The sequence below is a fragment of the Salvia miltiorrhiza genome, chromosome 5 (assembly GCF_028751815.1).
Source record: "Salvia miltiorrhiza cultivar Shanhuang (shh) chromosome 5, IMPLAD_Smil_shh, whole genome shotgun sequence".
NCBI classification, from domain to species: Eukaryota; Viridiplantae; Streptophyta; class Magnoliopsida; order Lamiales; family Lamiaceae; genus Salvia; species Salvia miltiorrhiza.
The window spans coordinates 27,853,255-27,872,861 of NC_080391.1; the positions used below are offsets into that span (position 1 = coordinate 27,853,255).

General features: G+C 37.4%; 3 protein-coding genes across 7 annotated transcripts; 1 reads left to right on the forward strand and 2 right to left on the reverse strand.

Moving 5' to 3' along the window:
* Nucleotides 1–59: 59 nt before the first annotated feature.
* On the forward strand, nucleotides 60–2,914 carry LOC131026303 (putative E3 ubiquitin-protein ligase LIN-1). Of its 5 annotated transcripts, none has more exons than XM_057956139.1 (5): nucleotides 60–650; nucleotides 713–836; nucleotides 911–2,232; nucleotides 2,305–2,608; nucleotides 2,684–2,914. In XM_057956139.1, exons 3-5 carry the CDS (start codon nucleotides 1,666–1,668, stop codon nucleotides 2,824–2,826), a joined length of 1,014 nt encoding a protein of 337 aa, XP_057812122.1. In that variant the 5' UTR covers nucleotides 60–650; nucleotides 713–836; nucleotides 911–1,665; the 3' UTR covers nucleotides 2,827–2,914. The 5 variants fall into 5 exon arrangements, with proteins under 5 accessions (XP_057812122.1, XP_057812120.1, XP_057812119.1 ...); XM_057956140.1 differs by having other exon boundaries at nucleotides 79–650; nucleotides 908–2,232; XM_057956137.1 differs by having other exon boundaries at nucleotides 70–650; nucleotides 908–2,232; nucleotides 2,305–2,914.
* Nucleotides 2,915–3,179: 265 nt separating this feature from the next.
* LOC131026282 (protein argonaute 2-like) lies at nucleotides 3,180–6,841 on the reverse strand. The gene is made up of 2 exons (XM_057956094.1): nucleotides 5,136–6,841; nucleotides 3,180–4,888 (listed from the first exon to the last, which is right to left on the reverse strand). Exons 1-2 carry the CDS (start codon nucleotides 6,689–6,691, stop codon nucleotides 3,478–3,480), a joined length of 2,967 nt encoding a protein of 988 aa, XP_057812077.1. The 5' UTR covers nucleotides 6,692–6,841; the 3' UTR covers nucleotides 3,180–3,477.
* Nucleotides 6,842–15,772: 8,931 nt separating this feature from the next.
* On the reverse strand, nucleotides 15,773–16,285 carry LOC131025741 (zinc finger protein ZAT9-like). The gene has a single exon (XM_057955528.1). It carries the CDS (start codon nucleotides 16,283–16,285, stop codon nucleotides 15,773–15,775), a length of 513 nt encoding a protein of 170 aa, XP_057811511.1.
* Between the last annotated feature and the right edge of the window lie 3,322 nt (nucleotides 16,286–19,607).

Sequence of the window (19,607 nt, forward strand, 5' to 3'; positions counted from 1 at the left end):
AATGCCGTTTTGCTGCGAGAGAAGGAAGAAGGCGGATGCCGAGATTTTGTATCTCTTGGAGATGGGAATTGAGAGCATCGAGAGGTTGGTGGAGGTGAGGAGTGAGAAGATGGATTTGGAGTCGCTGCAGAGATGCATCAAGATTCTCAACGCCGTCGCCGACTCTACCAATAACGATTCATCATCATCTTGTCGGAAGACCAACTCGTACATCTCAGCCTGCGCGCATCTCTACTTATCCATCGTCTATAAAATTGGTAAGAACGACAAGATTTCAGCTCGGAATCTGCTGCAGGTTTTCTGCGACGCGCCCTTCTTGCTCGGACGCGTCTGCTGCCCCAACTCTGGGAGCATTTCTTTCTGCCCCATCTTCTTCACCTCAAGATATGGTACAGCAACGAGCTCGCAGGTTGTGTCAATGATGCCCACAAAGACAAGAAGATCAAAGGTTTGAACCAGTTGTATCGTCAACAAATGGATGCCGGCACACTTGAGTTTGCTTTGTACTACAAAGAGTGGCTCAAAGTTGGAGCTCAAGCCCCTTCCCTTCCTACTGTCGCCTTGCCTTCCAAATCCAAATCCAACTCCAAATCAAGAAGGAAATCATCCGAGTCTTCCACTTCCCATCACTCCTCCAGTAGCAAACTGCTGTGAGTCTTCCATTCTTTGGCTTTTTCTTCACCACAAAACTGAGTTTATGTTTTGCTAATAGGTATCAAGCAGTTTTTGGTGCAAATGCAACGAACCAATCAATGGACTTTGATGATCAAAATGGATCTTCAAAAAGTGTATGGGATTCTGAGGCCGAAGATGTCAAGCATTACAATTATATCCAAGTAAGTAGCTAATAATTAGTTGACATTTTGATGAAATTCTAGCTATAAATGTCACAAGTATTCAATTTTAGCAGAAGAAAGCGGTTTCTCACAGAAGATCATCCAGTCTAAATCACCAAGTGCACAAGGCAGAGTTGTGGCCAGACTCCCACAAATCAGATTATTTCAGATTCTTAGGATGTCGGACAGAACCAGCAGAGTGTTTCGTGTCCAAAATTGAGAAAATCGAGGTTGGTGAGGATGAGTCGAGTGATGTGGCAGGCGCCATTGCAACGGTGTGCTCATCAGAGAGCTTAACCGAGTGCGAGGGTGCAGTTCGTGCAGTGAGCAAAGCTTGGCTGAGTGGTGACGGGGACACCCGTGCACAGCTGGGAGGGCTTGCTATCTCGAGCTGCAGTGATACAAGGGATACTGGAAGTTGTGTACGTGTCGAATGATGATGAGATCTTGGAGCTAGCAGTGTCGATTCTGGCAGAAATGGCGGCCAAGAATGAGGCGAACAGGCGCTGCATTTTAGCCTCTGATCCGCAGCTTGCAGTGACAATGAGGCTGCTGAGAAGCAGCAGCCTGTTCTTGAAAGCTGCAGCTCTGCTTTACTTGGTGAAGCCCAAGGCGAAGCAGATGGTGTCGATGGAGTGGATTCCGTTAGTGCTCCGAGTTTTGGAGTTTGGTGATCAGCTGCAGATACTCCTTCACTGTGAAGTGCAGCCCTCACGAGGCAGCTTATTACTTCCTCAACGAGCTCCTAACGGGGTTTGACGAGGACAAGAATTTTGAGAACGCGAAGCAGATCATTTCTCTCGGAGGATTAGGCCTGCTGGTGAGAAGGATGGATGTGGGGGACATGCCTGAGAAGACCCGGGCTGCATCTGTTCTTCGTCTCTGCATACGAGCAGACGGAAGCTGTCGCCACTTCTTGGTCAAGAACGTCAAGAGAGACGCGATTCTAAGCCTATTAGTCCTTGAGCAGTGGCAGGGGCAAGGGCAAGGGCATGCTCTGGCTTTGCTGTATGAGTTGCTATGTGTTAGCAGGAGACACAAGAGGATAGAGTTGTTGAGTGGACTCAAGGAGGGGTGGAAGTGGTTGAACACCCTCCAGATTCTGCTGCTGCGCCTCCACAAGGCGCGACCAGAAGAGAGGCCCATGGTTGCTGTGGTATTGCTGGAGCTAGACCTTTTTGTGGGCGATGCATCCGAGTGCAGCGTCTACAGAGAAGATGCAGTGGATGCAATCATCGAGGCGCTGGATTGCTGCGTGATGGATGAAAGAATACAGCAGCAAGTAGCAAGAGCCCTCTTGATTCTAGGGGGTCGCTTTTCCTACACGGGAGAGGAGGAAGTGGAGAGATGGCTCTTGAGAAAGGCAGAAATCAGAGAAAGCTGCATCCCCTCGCAGGTAACATAACTCGATTATTGCATATACTCTCCACCTCTATCACTTGAGTAACGTGCAACATATTTTTATCAGAACGAGGATGAGAAAATGAGACGAGAGTGGCAGAGGAAAGCGGCATTAGTCCTGCTTACAAGCGGAAACACAAGGTTGCTTTCTGCTCTATCCGACTCCCTTGCCAACAGCATCCCAAGTCTGGCTCGAGCTTGCCTCATTACAATCGGCTGGATCAGCCATTCGCTTGCTGATACAGATCTTCGCCTTGCAGCATGCTCCATTATCGCCCCGCGCTTGATGGAATGCCTCGTAGACAACACCAACAACCTTGAGGAAAAGATTCTGGCCTCATTTTCATTACATAGTCTTACAAATGGTACAGGTATGGCAACGTCATTCTTCACAGAATCACATGCACGTGGTGAACTAATATTTTCCTCACAAAATTTGTATCCAGATTATTTTTCGCAGCAGCTCAGAGTTGAGAACAACTTCCTGGGCTGCCTGCAGAAGCTATCTAGAGCGACATGGACAGCAAAGGAGCTCATCTCTCTCATCAAGACCAGTTGTTCATCATCTCTGGGGTTTCTCTCTGACTAAATCTTGTCTTAGATTCTGAGTGTAAGTAGCCAATTTGAGTTCTTGTATATAATGATCTTTTCATAGAGTATTTGCTAATTTTTCTTGATTCATTCGTGCAAAAATGCTTTGTAGTTGACAAATATTTTGGATTCGACATTCTTGGAGAAGCCTAAGAAAGTATATTTAGATTAAAAAAAAAAAAAAAAGAGGCAGGCAAATTTGTACTCCCTTTTTGGCATGGTTATTAAGAATAAAATTGATTAATAGAGAGAGTAGTATTTTGGAATGGAGGAATGGTATGCTGTTTATCCGGGCGAATTTGTACTATATCAGACTGATTCAATTTCAGACATCATCGTGATAAAACAAAATTAAAAAACACAACTTTCTTTATTCAACAACAAAATACCATAAAACAAACAGTAGAACACGAGTTTAACACACACCAAGTGACCAAACTAAAGCAAACAAGCACCACACAGAAACAGATGCAGAAAACCTCGAAAACTAGCAAACCAGAAAAGCAGCAAAAACAAATGGGGTATGCTTCCTGTGAGCATCCTGGAAGAGGCAAAGCACTCTATACAAGAAGCAAACCCCATTAGATTCACGCACAAACTCCTTCGAAAGGAGATTGGACGTCTTCATGGGTGTTCTTCCTTCCACACTCTACACGAAGAACATATTGTTCAACAGCTCAGGGTGCAGATCGTAGAAGCTTTGATCAAACGAGGCAGTGGAAGATGTTCCTCGAGGGTCTTTCTCCATGGCCACCTCTTGAAACATACGGCCCCTGTAAGCAACAAGATCAGCGTAGTACACAGGTGGAACAAGCGAGACAGGCTTCGTGCAACGCACAAAAGTGAAGCACATGTCGTATATGAGCTTCTGCAGGCGGTCGGATGTGAAGCCGTTCTCATCAAAAAGCACGTAGTAGTGAGTAGGCTTGCTCGTCCCAATCCCTCCGTAGTGGCTGCACAGATAGAAATCAAAATCATGCGGATGAACAATTTTGGTGTCCACCACAGTCCCGGGAGGCACATTCCCAGTTTGGCCACCATCGCTTTTGTTTTCAACAAAAAGACGAGTCTGATGGCGCTTCTGAGCAACAATTACCGTGATCAGTGGCTGGTAATCATCGCTGTAAATGGCCGCCTTCATATCGAACAACTCCTGTCCAAGCACCATCTCAAACTGCCCCTCACTAACTCCATCACGAAACAACACAATCCTCCTCGGCCTAACCTTGTTGATTCGAGCATAGGCTTTCACCAAATCCAAACACATTGTTCCAAAATTCTTGATAGTTTCACAACGATGCTTCTGAGGGCTAACCCTTGTAGCATACTGATTTGCAGCCGGCCAGTTCATCGTGCCAACAACTGCAGCTATAGACGGGCATTCCTTGTTCATGGGCGCAGGATGGTTCACATCGGCCCCTATAAACATCACATGATCAGAGGGATTGAAATTCGTAAGCTTTCCGGATACTTCAAAATTAGTGCCTCCTAACTTGGCATTAATCTTGAGACAAAGATTAGCAAGATATTGATCTTGTCCCTTGTTAGCAGCTGGCGACAAACAACACTGTGTCACCACACCAATCTGCGTCTCAGAAATCCACTTGATATACTTGTATCCCGGATCCCTTCTAGTCATCACACAGACAATCATCTGCAGCTGCTTCCCTTTATTCACTCTGCTTGCTTCATTCACGATATCCTTCAGAAGCCTCTCGATCCTGTCAACAGAGGAGAAATCATTCATCCGTGTGAGACGATACACATCAGGTTCGGCCATCTGAATGCCCAGATTCCTGCTGCGACCCCTCAAATTGTTAACAAATGCTTCCGCCTGCAGCCTGTTGTAACGGTCTCCATCAGTGAAATCTAACAACGCCCAACAGTCCATAGATTTTGGGTTCACGAATGTTTTGCCAAGAAGGTTCCATTGGCATTTCTCCGCATCCACTCTTACTGGACGCGTACCTCCTACTTTCAACTCCGGAGCACCAATCACTCGGCCTCCAACCTTGGTCATGTTCATATCAAGGCTTATTCCAAAGTTTCTAGCGATCTCCCTACAACAACCAAATACAACCACTTTATCACATAACAAACCAAGTAATCAATCCATAAAATCTCCTCTCACATTGATATATCTAATTAAACAACATTACAATTTCCAAACTTTACCAAAGAAAAAGCATAAAGCCTCAAGAGACTAGACATGGACAAATCATACAGGTTGAGCATATACAGTAAGCAAGCATCTTGGCAAGTAAGAATGCTAACAAATATAAGCAATGTAAGGAAGAAAAAGCATACCCAAATGATCCATCTTCGGCCCGCACCATATCACAAATCGTGTCCCTTCTCTGCCAAGGCTTAACGAGGGTTAGATTCTTCAAGTAAACAGCCGTATTCTTGTCCAAATTCTCTTTAGGAAACCTCTGCCCTTCAGCCAACACGCAAAATTCCATCGGTATAGCGTTCGGCTTGTTCGGTTTTCCAACATCCAAGCATGGAATGTCGAGGTACCTAATATCTTTCCCCCATTTGTCCCTAAAATAATCAACAATATTAACCATTCGAGGAGGCGCATTGCCCTCTGTATCAACGAATTCGAAGGAGACATTACGGGTAGTCTCCCTCGTTAACCCCACGATTGTATACTTCTGATTCGTGCGACGATGAGTCACCTTCACTTTCAAGCCTCGAAGAGCGTCGATGATCGGCTTCGTCATTCGCACAATCTCGTTCACCTCTCTAAATCCGACATGATCTTTCAGAAAGTCGATGACGGGCATCGGTTTCCTGAATGCGAGAACAGAATAGTCCAGACACAGCGACAGGCCCTGCTCCGTGGGCTTGAGGCTCGGCATAAAGCCCTTGTACGCTGCAAGGCCGCCGCGGAGGTCGGCCGAGTTTCGGGCTGAGAAGAAACTTCTGCTACCCATAGGGATTCTGGCCCTCATCGGATTCTCCTTCATCACCAAATCCAATCCTTGCAATGTGTCGCGAGGAACGTGAGTGAGGTTCCCTTTCAGATAGTCTTTTAGTTTGGACAGCTTCAATTCGTTGACGAGTTTGATGGTGAACATGTAGGACCCACTCCGAACATCTTCGCCCTCCGGTACGTCCACTCTGTACTGTCCTTCGCCCAACCGGATTGCGCTGAACACGTTCTTCTCGCCGTCGTAGACTGTTCTGAGCAGCTCGGCGCCGGGGAATGCCAGGTCTTTGATCAACCGCAAGTCGGATTTTCGGAGCACTTTTTTTGCCGGTGGATTGCCGTTGGCAGCCACGGGCTTTACGTCAACGTCGTAGTGGTAGATGGTACCCGCTTCGTCGAAGGAGATCGGAAAGTGGTTGACCACGAGGTTGATCTTCCGAACGGCAAGGGTGCCGCCGTGGTCCGGCCGGCGTATGGCCTCAATCTGGCGCTGTTTACCGCTCTCAGAACTCGTGGGAGATCGCACACGTGCAGCAGCGCCCACCGGAACAGGTGCAGGTGCAGGTGCAGGTGCAGGGGAAGGAAGAGGGTTGGGTTGCCTCGAAGATTCTCCCCACGGCCTTCCGGTCCACGTGGACCCCCTTCCTCTTCCACTGGTTGCACCCACGGCCACGGGGACGGGCTGGGCAGGTGGTCTGTAGCCCCAGGCCGGCTGGGGCGGAGGCTGATTCGCTTGCGGCGGAGGCCGACTGACCCACTGCGACTGTGGGCGAGCGGGAGGCTGGTGGTAGGAACCCTCCGATCCTCTTCCGCCGCCTTGATTTCCGCGCCCACGGCCTCCTCCTTGTTGATCGTCGTAGTTACCGCGCCGACCGCCGCCGCCGCGGCCACGCCCACGCCCGGAGTTGTTGCCTCTGCCACCTTCCATTCTAGTTCTAGTCAATAAGGTTTTGAATCTGAGAGTAAAAGACTTAGAAATCAGAAATCTAGTACGATGATTAAGCGAGGGGCGTTGTGGGTGTATTAAAAGAGGTATGAGAAAAAGGCAACGTGACGAAAAAGGGCTTTTGCTTATGTATGAAATAAAGAATAGATGTTTTGTTGAATATGAAACTGCAAGGGTTCGGAATCGGGGTAGAATCGGAATCAGAAAGGTAAATCTGGGACATTCGAGAAAGATCGATTGGATGAGAAAATTAACAACAGATAAGCTCCAAGTCTAACTGAAACTGCTGCCCACTGCCCATCGTGGGGTCATGCCGGGGCGTGGTTTCTTCCAAGTTACGCCTCAATAATATTTTTCCATATTAACGATTAAAATTTCATCACTTTTTTTCTTTGGATAAAATCTTTTGGATCAAATTGATCCGCGAATCAATAACGGCAAAATAGTCATAATATTTAAAATAATAATGTATTTTATCTTAAATATTCTTAATAAAATTTTAGATTTAAAAATAATAAGTTTAATGAACATATATATTACATATGGGTAAATCTCCTAATTACTTACAAGTAAATCCCTCTGATTTCGTTTCATTATTGTAGGCCATAAATTCACTCTTTCAACTCCAACCGGTTCTTGAATTGTCTCAGTTATTGCTCCAAATAATCAGTGACGAGCATCTCTAATTTAAATTCTTTGAATCCATAACCATTTAATCGCCATTAAATTCAAAAAGCGAAATGCTCAATGCACATAATACGCACGTAATTGAATATTTTTGTCATTCTATAAATTTCCATAAATTATGAAATTAATACAATTTCAATTGAATTTCCAATTTACGTGATCATCCTTTGAATAATTAAGGAATGTACAATTCAAATTTCAATCTTATATCTTTCCTTAATAATAAATTATTTATTTCCTTAAATTAAATTATGAATTAATTTTCATTATACAGCTTTATTTATCAATGATTTACATCCCATAAATTAGCTCAAACTCAATTAGAAGAATCAAGTAATTAAAATTGCAGTCAAATTATTGTTTCATATTCTTATTTAATTAGTTAGTTATTTTTCTTCAATAACGTTACATGACTAATTAATGATTTAATATGTATTGATGAAAAAATTGATGAACTCATCAACTTAACATTCTAAATTCATATATATATATATAGATAGATTTAAATTATTATTTTACAAATTTATTATTATAATTATTATTTTGAAATATAAGAATAATTATGTTGAATGTTATGCTACGGATACCGCTATTGAGAAATGTAACAAAGGATTGGAGTGATGTTTGAGAGGTAATATGTTTGAATCCGTTAGTGATAAGTTCCAATTTAGAGCTCATTATTAGTGTCTTTCTTTTATTTTATTTTTCTTTTGTTGCTATTTTATTTTGTGTTTTATTTTTTGGTTGAAATTAGAATTAAAAAAATATATAAATATAAATAGATGACTATAATAAATCCCTGAGCAAACTCAAATCGGACTCGCTACACCGAGCCGGACCGACGGGTTTGGTCCGGACCAGACCGACTCAATAGACATATGCGGTGCCGTTCGGGTGTAAGTCTTAACCTATGTGGCATGCTTAGAATTGTTCCATTTCAATAATTTACCATATATAATCTTCATCATTTGTTAATTAATTAACTATTACATTCCATATAAAAATTCATTAATCTTAAGAAATAGAATTAATAATAAATGTATAATAATAATAATAATAATAATAATAATAATAATAATAATAATATTAACTTACATATAATCTAAATTAATAAATTTTATTATTTATTTTATCTCGATAAAAAATAATCTTAATAATAATAATAATAATAATAAATTGAGTTTGAATTGAGACATGCACGTGTATGTAAATTATAAACGGGTTCAGTCATTGATTTACATGTTTGAATAATAAGGCACAAATTCTATAACCTGATTACTTTAAAACAAAATCTTATTTTATGTCTATCAAAATAATTAAAATTTTGTTTTTATTTTTTATAAAATATATCCGTACATTTTATTTGTATAGGGAAGAAAAATATATTTTTCATATCTAAAAACTTTATTTGTTTCAGTTTCGTCAATAGTAGTAATAATAATAATAATAATAATAATAATAATAATAATAATAATAATAATAATAATAATAATAATAATAATAATAATAATAATAATAATGAAATTAGTAATGCATAAATGAAGAATTTAGATAAAGAACAATAGAGGATATGATGTTAAAATACATTAGAAATCTTTAATTATGTATTAAATTTATAATAATCTCAATCGAGTGAAGAATTCATATAAATCACCTCATTTCACATTGTTTTTTTTTATAAGGTTTCACTAAAATAAAACTTATACAAGAAGAAACTCTTGCTCTCCAAATTAAAAATCTATATTTAATTGGCGGAATGATGGAGACTAATACAATTTGAATTGATCTAAGCGAGATGATTCTCGGAGCCCAATTAAATAATGATACTCACAAGTTAAATTTGCTCTTTCAAACTCCAAACAAGATGATTCTTGGAACCCAATATAATATTTGAAGATAATAATGCATAAAAATTTGTCAAGATTTTTTCAAGTTTCATACAAAATGATGTTTACAAGTTAGTTATGATATTAGAATCTCACAAGTCAAATTTGATTTTTAAACCTCCAGATAGTGATGTTAAAAAATTGACGCATAAAAGTTCATTTTTTTGTATTTTAAGGTCTAGACGAGATGATGTTGTTCAACAATTAGATGTTGTCTTCCGGGCTTTAGATGATGATATGATCCTACAGGGTGGTTCAGACGAGATGACGTTCAGATGAAATAAAATCTTCAATATTGATATTTTTCCAAAATATTACTCCCTCCGTCCACGAAAGAACTTCCTATCTTTCCATTTTGGGACGTCCACAAAAGAACTTCCTACCTATTTTTGGACTATACCACACCACTTATAATCCTCTTACTTTTCACTTTTCACAACTCTCAATATTAATTATAACACCTTTTCACCACTCCCAATACACTCAACTACCTTTTATCCACTCAACAATATTTTTTCTTAAAACCCGTGTCACTCCCTCCTAGGAAGTTCTTTCATGGACGGAGGGAGTATTAAATAAAAATTTATATAAAAAAATATTTATTATTATAACAAAAGGTTAACATTTAATTGAGGAATATGATTTAATTGAGGAATATGATTTAGATTAATATAATTTCAACTATATTACATTAAATTAAATAAATTTAAAAATAATTTATATATAAATAATTATTTATACAAATATAATACTCATCCGTCCCCCAAAATTATGCATGAAAATTTATAGTAATGATAGTATAGTGGAGAAAGGGTCTCACAGTGAGGGTATTGTTAAATAGATTATGAGTAAATAGTGTAAGTTAAAAGGGTACAATTGTAAGAATTATATGTGGGTAGTGTCTAAAAATAGGATATGCATAATTTTTGGGGTCGTATCAAAAAGGAAATGTATGCATAATTTTAGAGGATGGATAAAGTATCATATAATTTAAATAATAATTTAAAATAATTTCCCGTCGAATTTCGACGGGTTACGCACTAGTTAGTATTTAGAACTATTTTTAAAATTATTGAATGCAAAGTTTAAATACCTAGGCAACACTCTAATCTAGTTAAAATCATGTACAAGAAAATTCTAGCCATATGGATAAAATTGTGAAAATAGTACCCACTTCGTCCCAACTAACTTGATTTGTATTTTTTTTTAATCGTCCCAACTAACTTGATACATTTTCTTATATGACAAATTTTTTTCCTTTTATTCACTTTTTCATTTTTTCACATACCACACTTAACACACAAAACACTAATTTCTTAAATTTTGTGTCCAAAATTTTTGTCTCAAGATAGTCGAGAAATTGAGTAATTTTGTAAACTATATTTTTTCATTTTATTTCCTTTTTGTTTATCTTCATATTTTTTTGTTTTATTTCTTTATAAAATTTTAAAATTTGATTAATTATAAAATATTTAATATGCATATCAAAAGAGTTTTAATTTGATATATTTTATATACATATTTAATTTAGATTGTAAAAGTTATATTTATTTAAAGATTAAAATTTTTAAAAATTATCTATCCTCTCTCATCTTTTTTTGAATAATTTTTTTTTATTTTAATTTTAATTTTTTTAACTTGTTATTTTTGCCTTTCCATAATATCTGTTTTTAATGTTGTGATTTTTTTTTTAATTTTTCATTTTTTCAATATTCAACTTAAATGTATGCAGTTAATTTTTTTATTACTATTATATTTATACATATGATAATTGAGTTGATATCAATTTTATATTAATATAAAAATATAAAAATATTTTCCATGCATTGCAGCGATGTTGCATGGCTGTTAAATGTACTTTTTCATAAAATACTCGGAGTAAAAATATTGTTTTATAACATGAATCTTTTTTTTTTAGACGTTTATAAGATGAATCTTATATCAACACTATTTATTGACTTTTTTTTTTTTTGAGGAAACACTATTTATTGATAGACGATATCAAAGTAAAGAACTAGAAAAATATTACTATTACGTTGGACAAATTTGCACTCGAAACTGTGATGTCACAGAAAAGACCAAGACTCTCTTTGTAATTGACTGGAAGTTGACTTAATAAAGACAAAATTTGTTGATGTCGTTAAATTTCTGGGATACTTCACTTTTTTTTTTTTTTTTTTGATGGAAAGTAAACCTGGGAATTGGGATACTTCACTGGAAAGAAAGAAGTAGTCCCCAACGCGCTTTCGTCTCCTTTTCCCTCTTTAAGACCTTGTATATTTGTTAGTATATAATTCTATAATAACTAATAAGGAAATAAAAATGTGTATAAGTAGGCCCCAACGCGCTTTCTTCTCCTTTTCCCTCTTTTAGACCTTTGTTTATTTGGGAGAGAATTTCGTTCATGAAAAGTAGTAATCTAATTCTAGAATTTAAATTTTTTGTATTTAGTTAATTTTTTATTAAATAAGAAAAATTATAAGAATTTTGATAATTCGAAAGATATACTCTCTCCGTCCCGAAAAAAGGTGAGCATTTCTTTTGGGCACGAGATTTAATGAGCTAGTGTTTAGTGAAAAAGTGAAAGAAAAAGTGAATGAAAAAGTAAAATGAAAGGCATATAATAGATGAAAAAATAACTTTAATTTATTTTAGGGTTAATGTGCTGATAGGCCCTTGAAGTGTAAGCTCTTATAGCGTATTGCTCCCCTTACTCACTGTGTGTGCAACTTACCCCCTAAACTTCAAAAAATCACATATTTAGGCCCCTCTGACCTAACGCCCGTTAGTCAACGTAAGTAATTTTTTTATTATTATTTTAATTCGAATTGTGGGGCTTTGTTGATGTCCCCTCCTTCTTTCTCCTCACATGTCACAACCCAAAACCATTTATTTGCTTTGCAATATTTATTTGAAAAATATTAAATTTTTAAGTTATAAAAAACCTTAGAATATATATATATATATATATATTTATTTATTTATTGAATTTATGATATGTCAAATTTAGTCTAATCGCGCCCCTAGTTAGATGAATAAATTTATAGTAGATTTTAATATATTCTCAAATATTTTCAATGTAAATATGGACCTAGATAAAAATTATTTATAGTTTAATTATATTGGACTTTGTTTAATTTTTAGTTTTTTGGGCTAAGATTATATATATATTGTTTCACCAATAACACAAGCCCATGTAGTGAATAATTGACAATTGAATTTTATTCTTCAAAAGATGATTTACGTGTTTTCAGCTTTCAGCCAGTCACGTAGCTCTTTTATTTGTTTAGCTTACAGCCACGTGTTAGTATTTTAATTGTGCTTGTGCAATACGTATTCTTGCGCAGCACGTAATTCAATCAATTTCGTGTTAGTATTTTAATTGTGCTTGTGCAATACGTATTCTTGCACAGCACGTAATTCAATCAATTTATAAGTATTCACCTATCAATTTATAAGTATTCACCTCATAGTTCTGTCATTTCATTTTGCCGTCTCATTCTTCTAAAAATTTTGACCCAAACGGCAAGCAAAACTTCTCAGTCTGCCCTCCATTCCTTGCCCAACTTTATTTTCATTTTATTGTTTCTGCAAATTTCCATAGTTTTATTTCAACACAATAAATTTTCATCTCCTGCTTTGTTTCCAATTACTTCAACACATAGCATTCATACGCCTCAAACCACAGAAGCATTTTTGTAACAAAACTTTCCTAAGGAATCAATTATCTGAAATTTTTCATAAGAAATCATATGAAACGAATATCACAGATCACACAGAAAAGGAAATAGAAATAGAAATAGAAACTGAAAGAAATTGTGGCTTTGAGAAAAGGAAATAGAAATAGAAATAGAAACTGAAAGAAATTGTGGCTTTGAGAAAGAAGGGGGTTGCGTCGGCTGTTCGATGGCGGCCTTCGGTCGGGACAGAGGAAGGAGGTGGCTAGACGGCGATGACAGCTGCTGCTGTTGTCGGCGAGAAGGAGGAAGGGACGGGGTGGTGGTGCTGGCAGGCGACGAAGGGTCGCCGGAGAACAGGGGCGGAGCTAGACTTTCGATTCAGGGGGGGTCCAAAAAAAATTTTAAAAGAAAATTAATAATTAAATTAAAAAATAAAAAATAAAATAAATTAAATTAAATTAAAAATAAATGAATCAATAACACAATTATAATATTATTTAAATTACAAAAACACATTTTAACAGATTTTCAAGCTCATATTCATTTTACGATGTATTTTGCAATAAAATTACTAAATATTGAATAGTATATAGAGTGCAAATACAGGATACAATCTCTTTCTAATTTGGAAATTTTTTTAATTGAAATGGTACGAAACGATCGATGTCAAAAATGCCGTCGTCTTTACTAATCCACGTAAGCTCCAATTCGACGCTCTAGCGATCGGAAAAAAATTGGGGGACGAAATTGCAAAATTTGAAAAAATAATGATTTAATTCGCCAAACTTAAAAGACGTTAAAATTACAAATTCAAAATAGTCCGTGATTTTATTTTCCAAAATCCCATGAAACTTTGTAAGGCAAAGTAACTTTCAATATAAAATTCAAAAAATAAATCTCTAGAATCCAATCCAAACATGATATGTATAAATTAATTACTATATGTTTACTTATTCTAAACATCTTAACTCGAAAGCTTACATATCAATTACATTATAAAATAGCTCAACAAGATAATGATGTTGATAAAATTATATATTTTTTATTTTTAATATAAAATTACGAAAATATCCTAGTATTTTTTAAAATCCCAGGGGGGCCCAGTGACCCCCCTGCCCCACCCCTAGCTCCGCCCCTACCGGAGAAGGCACGGCCGCGGCTGGTGCGGCGAGGACAGGGGCAGGGTAGGAGGAAGAGAGATGAGGGAGGAGGGCGAGAAGTGAGAGATAAGGGAAGAGGGAGAGAGGTTGAAGGAAAGAGAGAAGAGAGAGGAGGCAGGGCCGCCGGCTCCGGCGACGGCGCTGCAGTCCGGTGGCGGCGGCAGGAGGAGGGCCGAGGGGGAGAGTAGGAGGGGGGAGAATGAGGGGTTGCTGCTGTGCGTAAGTTATGTGTGTGTTGGGGTGTGAGTGATTGAGTGAGTGTTATATTAAGGGTTGATAGTGGGCTTTGAGCTTGGGCTTGGGTTAGTTTAATTTTAAATGGGCTCAGGTTTATTAAATGATTGGGCTCTAATTTGATTAATTATTGAATTAATTTATATTATCAAAAGGCTTGCATTTGCATATTATTTTACAAAGAATGTCATATTTGAACTTGGATTGTTAGTTTAAATTTAGTTTTAATTAAATATTGAGCCCAAATCTTTTTATAAGAAAAGATCTTTCATAATCTATTAGACCAATGATTTTTAAATGGCTATATGATAATAAATTCTTAAGATTTAAATTATTATTATTATTTTTTTAAGTTCAATTAGGCCCTTATGTTTATTATTTGAATTTATCTGACTAGGTGCGGCGCGACTAGGACATGGATTTTAATTTGAATTATCAGAATTTGCTTTCAACTTCAAGTTACAGGTGTGTGATTTATTTAAATGCATGTTGTGGTTAATTGCTGTCCATTTTAATATTATGTGTTTACCATATGTGAGTTAAATTAAATATCGCTAGGGGCCAGCATAATTGGTCCAGGATGGTAAAGATCCTTGGTATGCCACAATGCGATATACATGTTAAAGTTATGATTGCAATCATAGTCGCCAGGGACCAGCATAATTGGTCCAGGATGGTAAAGATCCTTGGTATGCCACAGTGCGACTTTCAGTTACGAATGTTACAATGGATCATATGTGTTTTCATTTTATTAACGTGGACAATGATTGCATGTTCCCACACTGAGTGTATTTTATATTCTCATCCCATATTTAACATTTTCAGGTTTTAAAGGTCGGAGGCACGTGGAAGGTCGAATGGCGAATCAAATGTTTTGAATTTAACTATACTTAAAGATGTTATGTTGAGTAAAGTGTTTTAAATAAAATATTTATTTATTTATTTTCACATTATTTATTTATTTATAGTCATGATTTTTCGCGTGCATTTTCATTTAAATTTAAATTGGATTTGGGTGTCACATCACACACACATGCTGCATCTCTCTTTCTCTCACTCACACAACAATTCTCTCACTCTCACCAAACCGTCAGCGGCGGCGCCTCCCTTCTGGCGGCGAGCGCCACCACTTCTCCTTCGACCTCCGGCGAACAACGGCCCTTCCTCTCGTCTTGACTTTGCAGTGGACGACAGCAGCAGCAAAATTCGGCCACTGCCGCCTCATCCCTCATCTCCCTCTCGACTCGCTTCTCAGACCCGATACCCCAGCAACCCCCCTCCTTGGCAACGGCAGCCGTCGTGGCGTCTGTCGCTTCCCTCGATCTCCCCCTTGGCGACGGGGAAGCGCCGCCGCCTCCCTCGGTCTCTCTTTCGCCTCTCACAGCACAGATCCCCCCTCCCCCACCCCCCATTTCTTCACATTTTACTGTTGTTATGTTGCTTGGCGGTGGTGGAGATTTTTGTGGTGGTTGAGGTGAGGGAAAACGATAATAGTGGAAAACAGTGGTGGTGGTGGTGGTGATCTCTTGTGGCCGCCCAGAGCTTGGCCGATAGGATAACTTTGAAGCAAATCGGGCACTCGTGCTCTTTGCTTTTCTTCATCATTATCATCAGATTCTCACCCAGCTGGCTTTGTGAATCCTCTGTTTCTTGGGGAGCGCAACAGCCTTTGAACTTATTGTGGCTCGCCCTGTGCCCTCCCAGAGCTTGGTATAACTGGAACGCCTTCTTGCACATTGAGCATCTGAATTTCCTGTTGTTTCTCTCTGCCTCTCTATCCTTCCTAAAACTCTTCTTGTTCAAGTTCTTGGGCGAGTTCACTTCCACCTCATCATCGCATCCAACCTCAACCTCTGTGTTTTGTGATTCGAGCTTCCTCGTCTTGGCCTCGACTCTCGGTTTCTTGAGCTTCTGCATCATCATCATCATCCTCGTTATTATAATCTTCTTCATCATCATTATCATCAGTTGTTGTTGCTATGGTTAGAAAGGAGGAAGAGTTTGTGCTGATGGATGCGTTGATGTACCTTGTGATGATCCTTCGAATCTCTTCCACTTGGGCGGGGGAGTCTCCTCGTTGTCTGATTGGCTGTCCATGATGATCGGCTTGCCGAAATCTTGATTTTGCAGAGTGGCATTTCATGTGGCCAAACAATTTGAATTTAAAATAAAAAATAAAAAAATTACTAACTAACGTTGACTGGCGGAGTTAGGTCAGAGGGGCTTAAATGTGCGATTTTTTGAAGTTTAGGGGGTAAGTTGCACACACAGTGAGTAAGGGGAGCAATACGCTATAAGGGCTTACACTTCAGGGGCATATCTGCACCTTAACCCTTTATTTTAAAAAGAAAAATGATTCAATTTCGTTGGAACGGCCTGAAAAGAAATACGACTCAACTTCGTTTGATGAAGATAGTATAATACTCCCTCCGTCCCATTGATCTTGTCTCGTATTCCTTTTTTGTTTGTCCCACCATCTTGTCCCATTTCTATAAATAACCCTCCTACTTTATCACTTTATCACTTTCTCTCTCCTACTTTATCACATTCTCTCTCCTTCTCTCTCCTACTTTATCTACACACTTAATACTACTAATACTCTCTTTAATAACCGTGCCGAAACCAAATGGGACAAGCCCAATGGGACGGAGGGAGTAGTAAGGATCATAATTTATAAAGCATGACATGTGCATGGCTTGTAGTAGGTTAGTGAGGATTCCTCTACAGATAATTTACATGGGAAGTTTTCCCATTAATATTTATAATTGTTTTTAAGACTATTGACATACAAATAATTCGTATACATGGTTGTTAAATGTATAATATGAAATCTTATATCAATACTATTTATTGATAGATGATATCAAAGTAAATAGTAACTAAAATATTAGTATTACATTGGACAATTTGCACTATAAATTGTGGAAGCCACAGGAAAGGCCAAGAGTTTTGAATTAACTAGAGTTGACTTAATAAAATACAATATTTGTTGATGTCGTTCAATTTTCTGGGATACTTCTCTTGAGAGGAATTGAATCCTATTTTATAATTCTAATTTATATAATTACTAAAATCTCATATAGTATCCTTCGAAAAAAAAATCTCATATAGTACATTTATAAATTCCAACCTTTCGATAACAGATAACATGAACTAAACTTTAACAATAATTAAAGTGAAGCTATATTTGATATGCATTAAATATTTTAAAATATCAGAGACTATGATCCGATTCTGATACCAGTTGTTGATATTCAATGAGGAGTTCAATTGCCAACATCGTATGTGAATAATATTTTAAAATATTTTACATATTCAATAGCATAACTATCACAAAACATATATTGCATTCAAGATAAAGCAAGAAATCAAGCCATAACATGTTCCTAGAGATTGATTATATACTTTGATTGTAGTATCCTTTTATTTGAATATAACTTTAACAATTGTCAATTCAACCTAATAGTTGGGAAACGAACATTAAAATCTCATCGGGGAAGATGAGCAATTTCCGATTCTGCTTTGGTAGGGGCAAAAATTTCCGCTCCGCAGGTGTAGGGATTTATGTGCTTCATCTCCCCTATTTATAGGGTGATGGGCTAAGCATATGGATTCCTAAGAGAATTAGGAGTAGATCTTCTAAATTCCTAATGGAATTCAAATTATCATAAGTTGAGTCCAATTCAAAATGATTATATCAATATTTAAAGAATTAATGTTGTACTATTTGATGAAACAAATTAAATATCAAGAACGCTAAGATTACGTGGTTCGATCATAAAAATTTACGTGGTTCAATGATGAAGATCTACATTCACGGGAGGTGTCCGAGTTTTCACTGTACTTTTTGAGGGATTACATTTACAAAAGAAACAATATACTCGCATGACCATTTTGAAAAAGAAAATACAATATTTGGCCACTAATTGAAAAAAATATAAAATTTGGTCATTTTTTACATTTTAGGACTGTTTTGCCCTTAATTAGGACGGACTGGATTTGGGTTTGCGCGCGGGTTAGGCACACATGACACTATTAGTGCCATTAGAGCCATATACCCAGTGCTGCACGAATGGTACTTATGGCCATATTAGTGTCATTAGGGCCATACGAATGGTACTTATGGTCATATTAGTGCCATTAATGCCATATACTTGTGTGCTGATATTATTTAGATGGGTACAATTATATGACCATTTTGAACACTTTCCTGTAGGGTTTATATTCTCCATTTAGTGTGTTGCACATGGTACTTATAGCCATATTAGTGTCATCAGTGCCATATATCTTGTATTCTTATGTAGTGTTGCACGAATGGTACTTATGGCCATATTAGTGCCTTATACTTAGATTTTTTTTTTTTTTTCGGTTGGCACATATGGCACTATTAGTGCCATATGAGCCTAATCCGCGCAAAAACCCGAATTCAACTCTAATCTGATCCGTCCTAATTAAGGGCAAAACAGTCTTTACATGTAATAAATGACCAGATTTTGTGTTTTTTCAATTAGTGGCCAAATATTGTGTTTCCTTCTTCAAAATGACTATTTCAAAAGTGCTCTCTTTACAAAATTAAGAGAGTGTCTAAAAAATATAGTCTAAAAAGAGAGTGATCTAAAATACTTATAAGAGCCATATAATTAAAGTAATTGGGCCTAAGCCTTGTTATATGAATATTCATTAAACCTGACCCAAAGATATGTGCATAATATTGTCCTCATCAGCTACTCCCCCTAGTCTGGTGGATATATTGAACATGTGAACGTATGTCTAGCAGATTAGAAATAGTCCTCGAACTTGCAAAAATGCAACTTATAACCAAGCACCATATTAGGAATTAATGTGCACCACTAATTCACATAAGCAATCAGTCAGCAAAGATAAAAAAAATCAACAAAGATAAGAAATTTTTCGACCTTGTAAGTATTGAAAGGCTAATTCAAAGCTCCAATCTCCTTGATTTTAGAATCGTGGTCGCAGACTTGATTTCCCTTTGAAAATATCATAATCCCTTTGAGAGTATCATAGTCCATTTGAAAATAATATTATAATCCCTTTGAGAGTGTCATAGTCCCTTTGAGAGTATCATAGGCCCTTTGAAAGTATCATAGTCTCTTTGAGAATATTACAGGCCCTTTGAAAGTATCATAGTCTATTTGAGAATATTACATGTCCTTTGAGAATATTACAAGCCTTTTGAAAGTATCATAGTCCCTTTGAAAATATTACAGGCCCTTTGAAAGTATCATAG

Coding starts and splice junctions, on each gene's coding strand:
- LOC131026303 (XM_057956138.1), top strand. CDS start 1,666: ATGGATGTGGGGGACATGCCTGAGAAGACCCGGGCTGCATCTGTTCTT. Junction 2,233..2,304: donor AAAGCTGCATCCCCTCGCAG/GTAACATAACTC, acceptor TATTTTTATCAG/AACGAGGATGAGAAAATGAG.
- LOC131025741 (XM_057955528.1), bottom strand. CDS start 16,285: ATGATGATGATGATGCAGAAGCTCAAGAAACCGAGAGTCGAGGCCAAG.
- LOC131026282 (XM_057956094.1), bottom strand. CDS start 6,691: ATGGAAGGTGGCAGAGGCAACAACTCCGGGCGTGGGCGTGGCCGCGGC. Junction 4,889..5,135: donor GCCGAAGATGGATCATTTGG/GTATGCTTTTTC, acceptor TGGTTGTTGTAG/GGAGATCGCTAGAAACTTTG.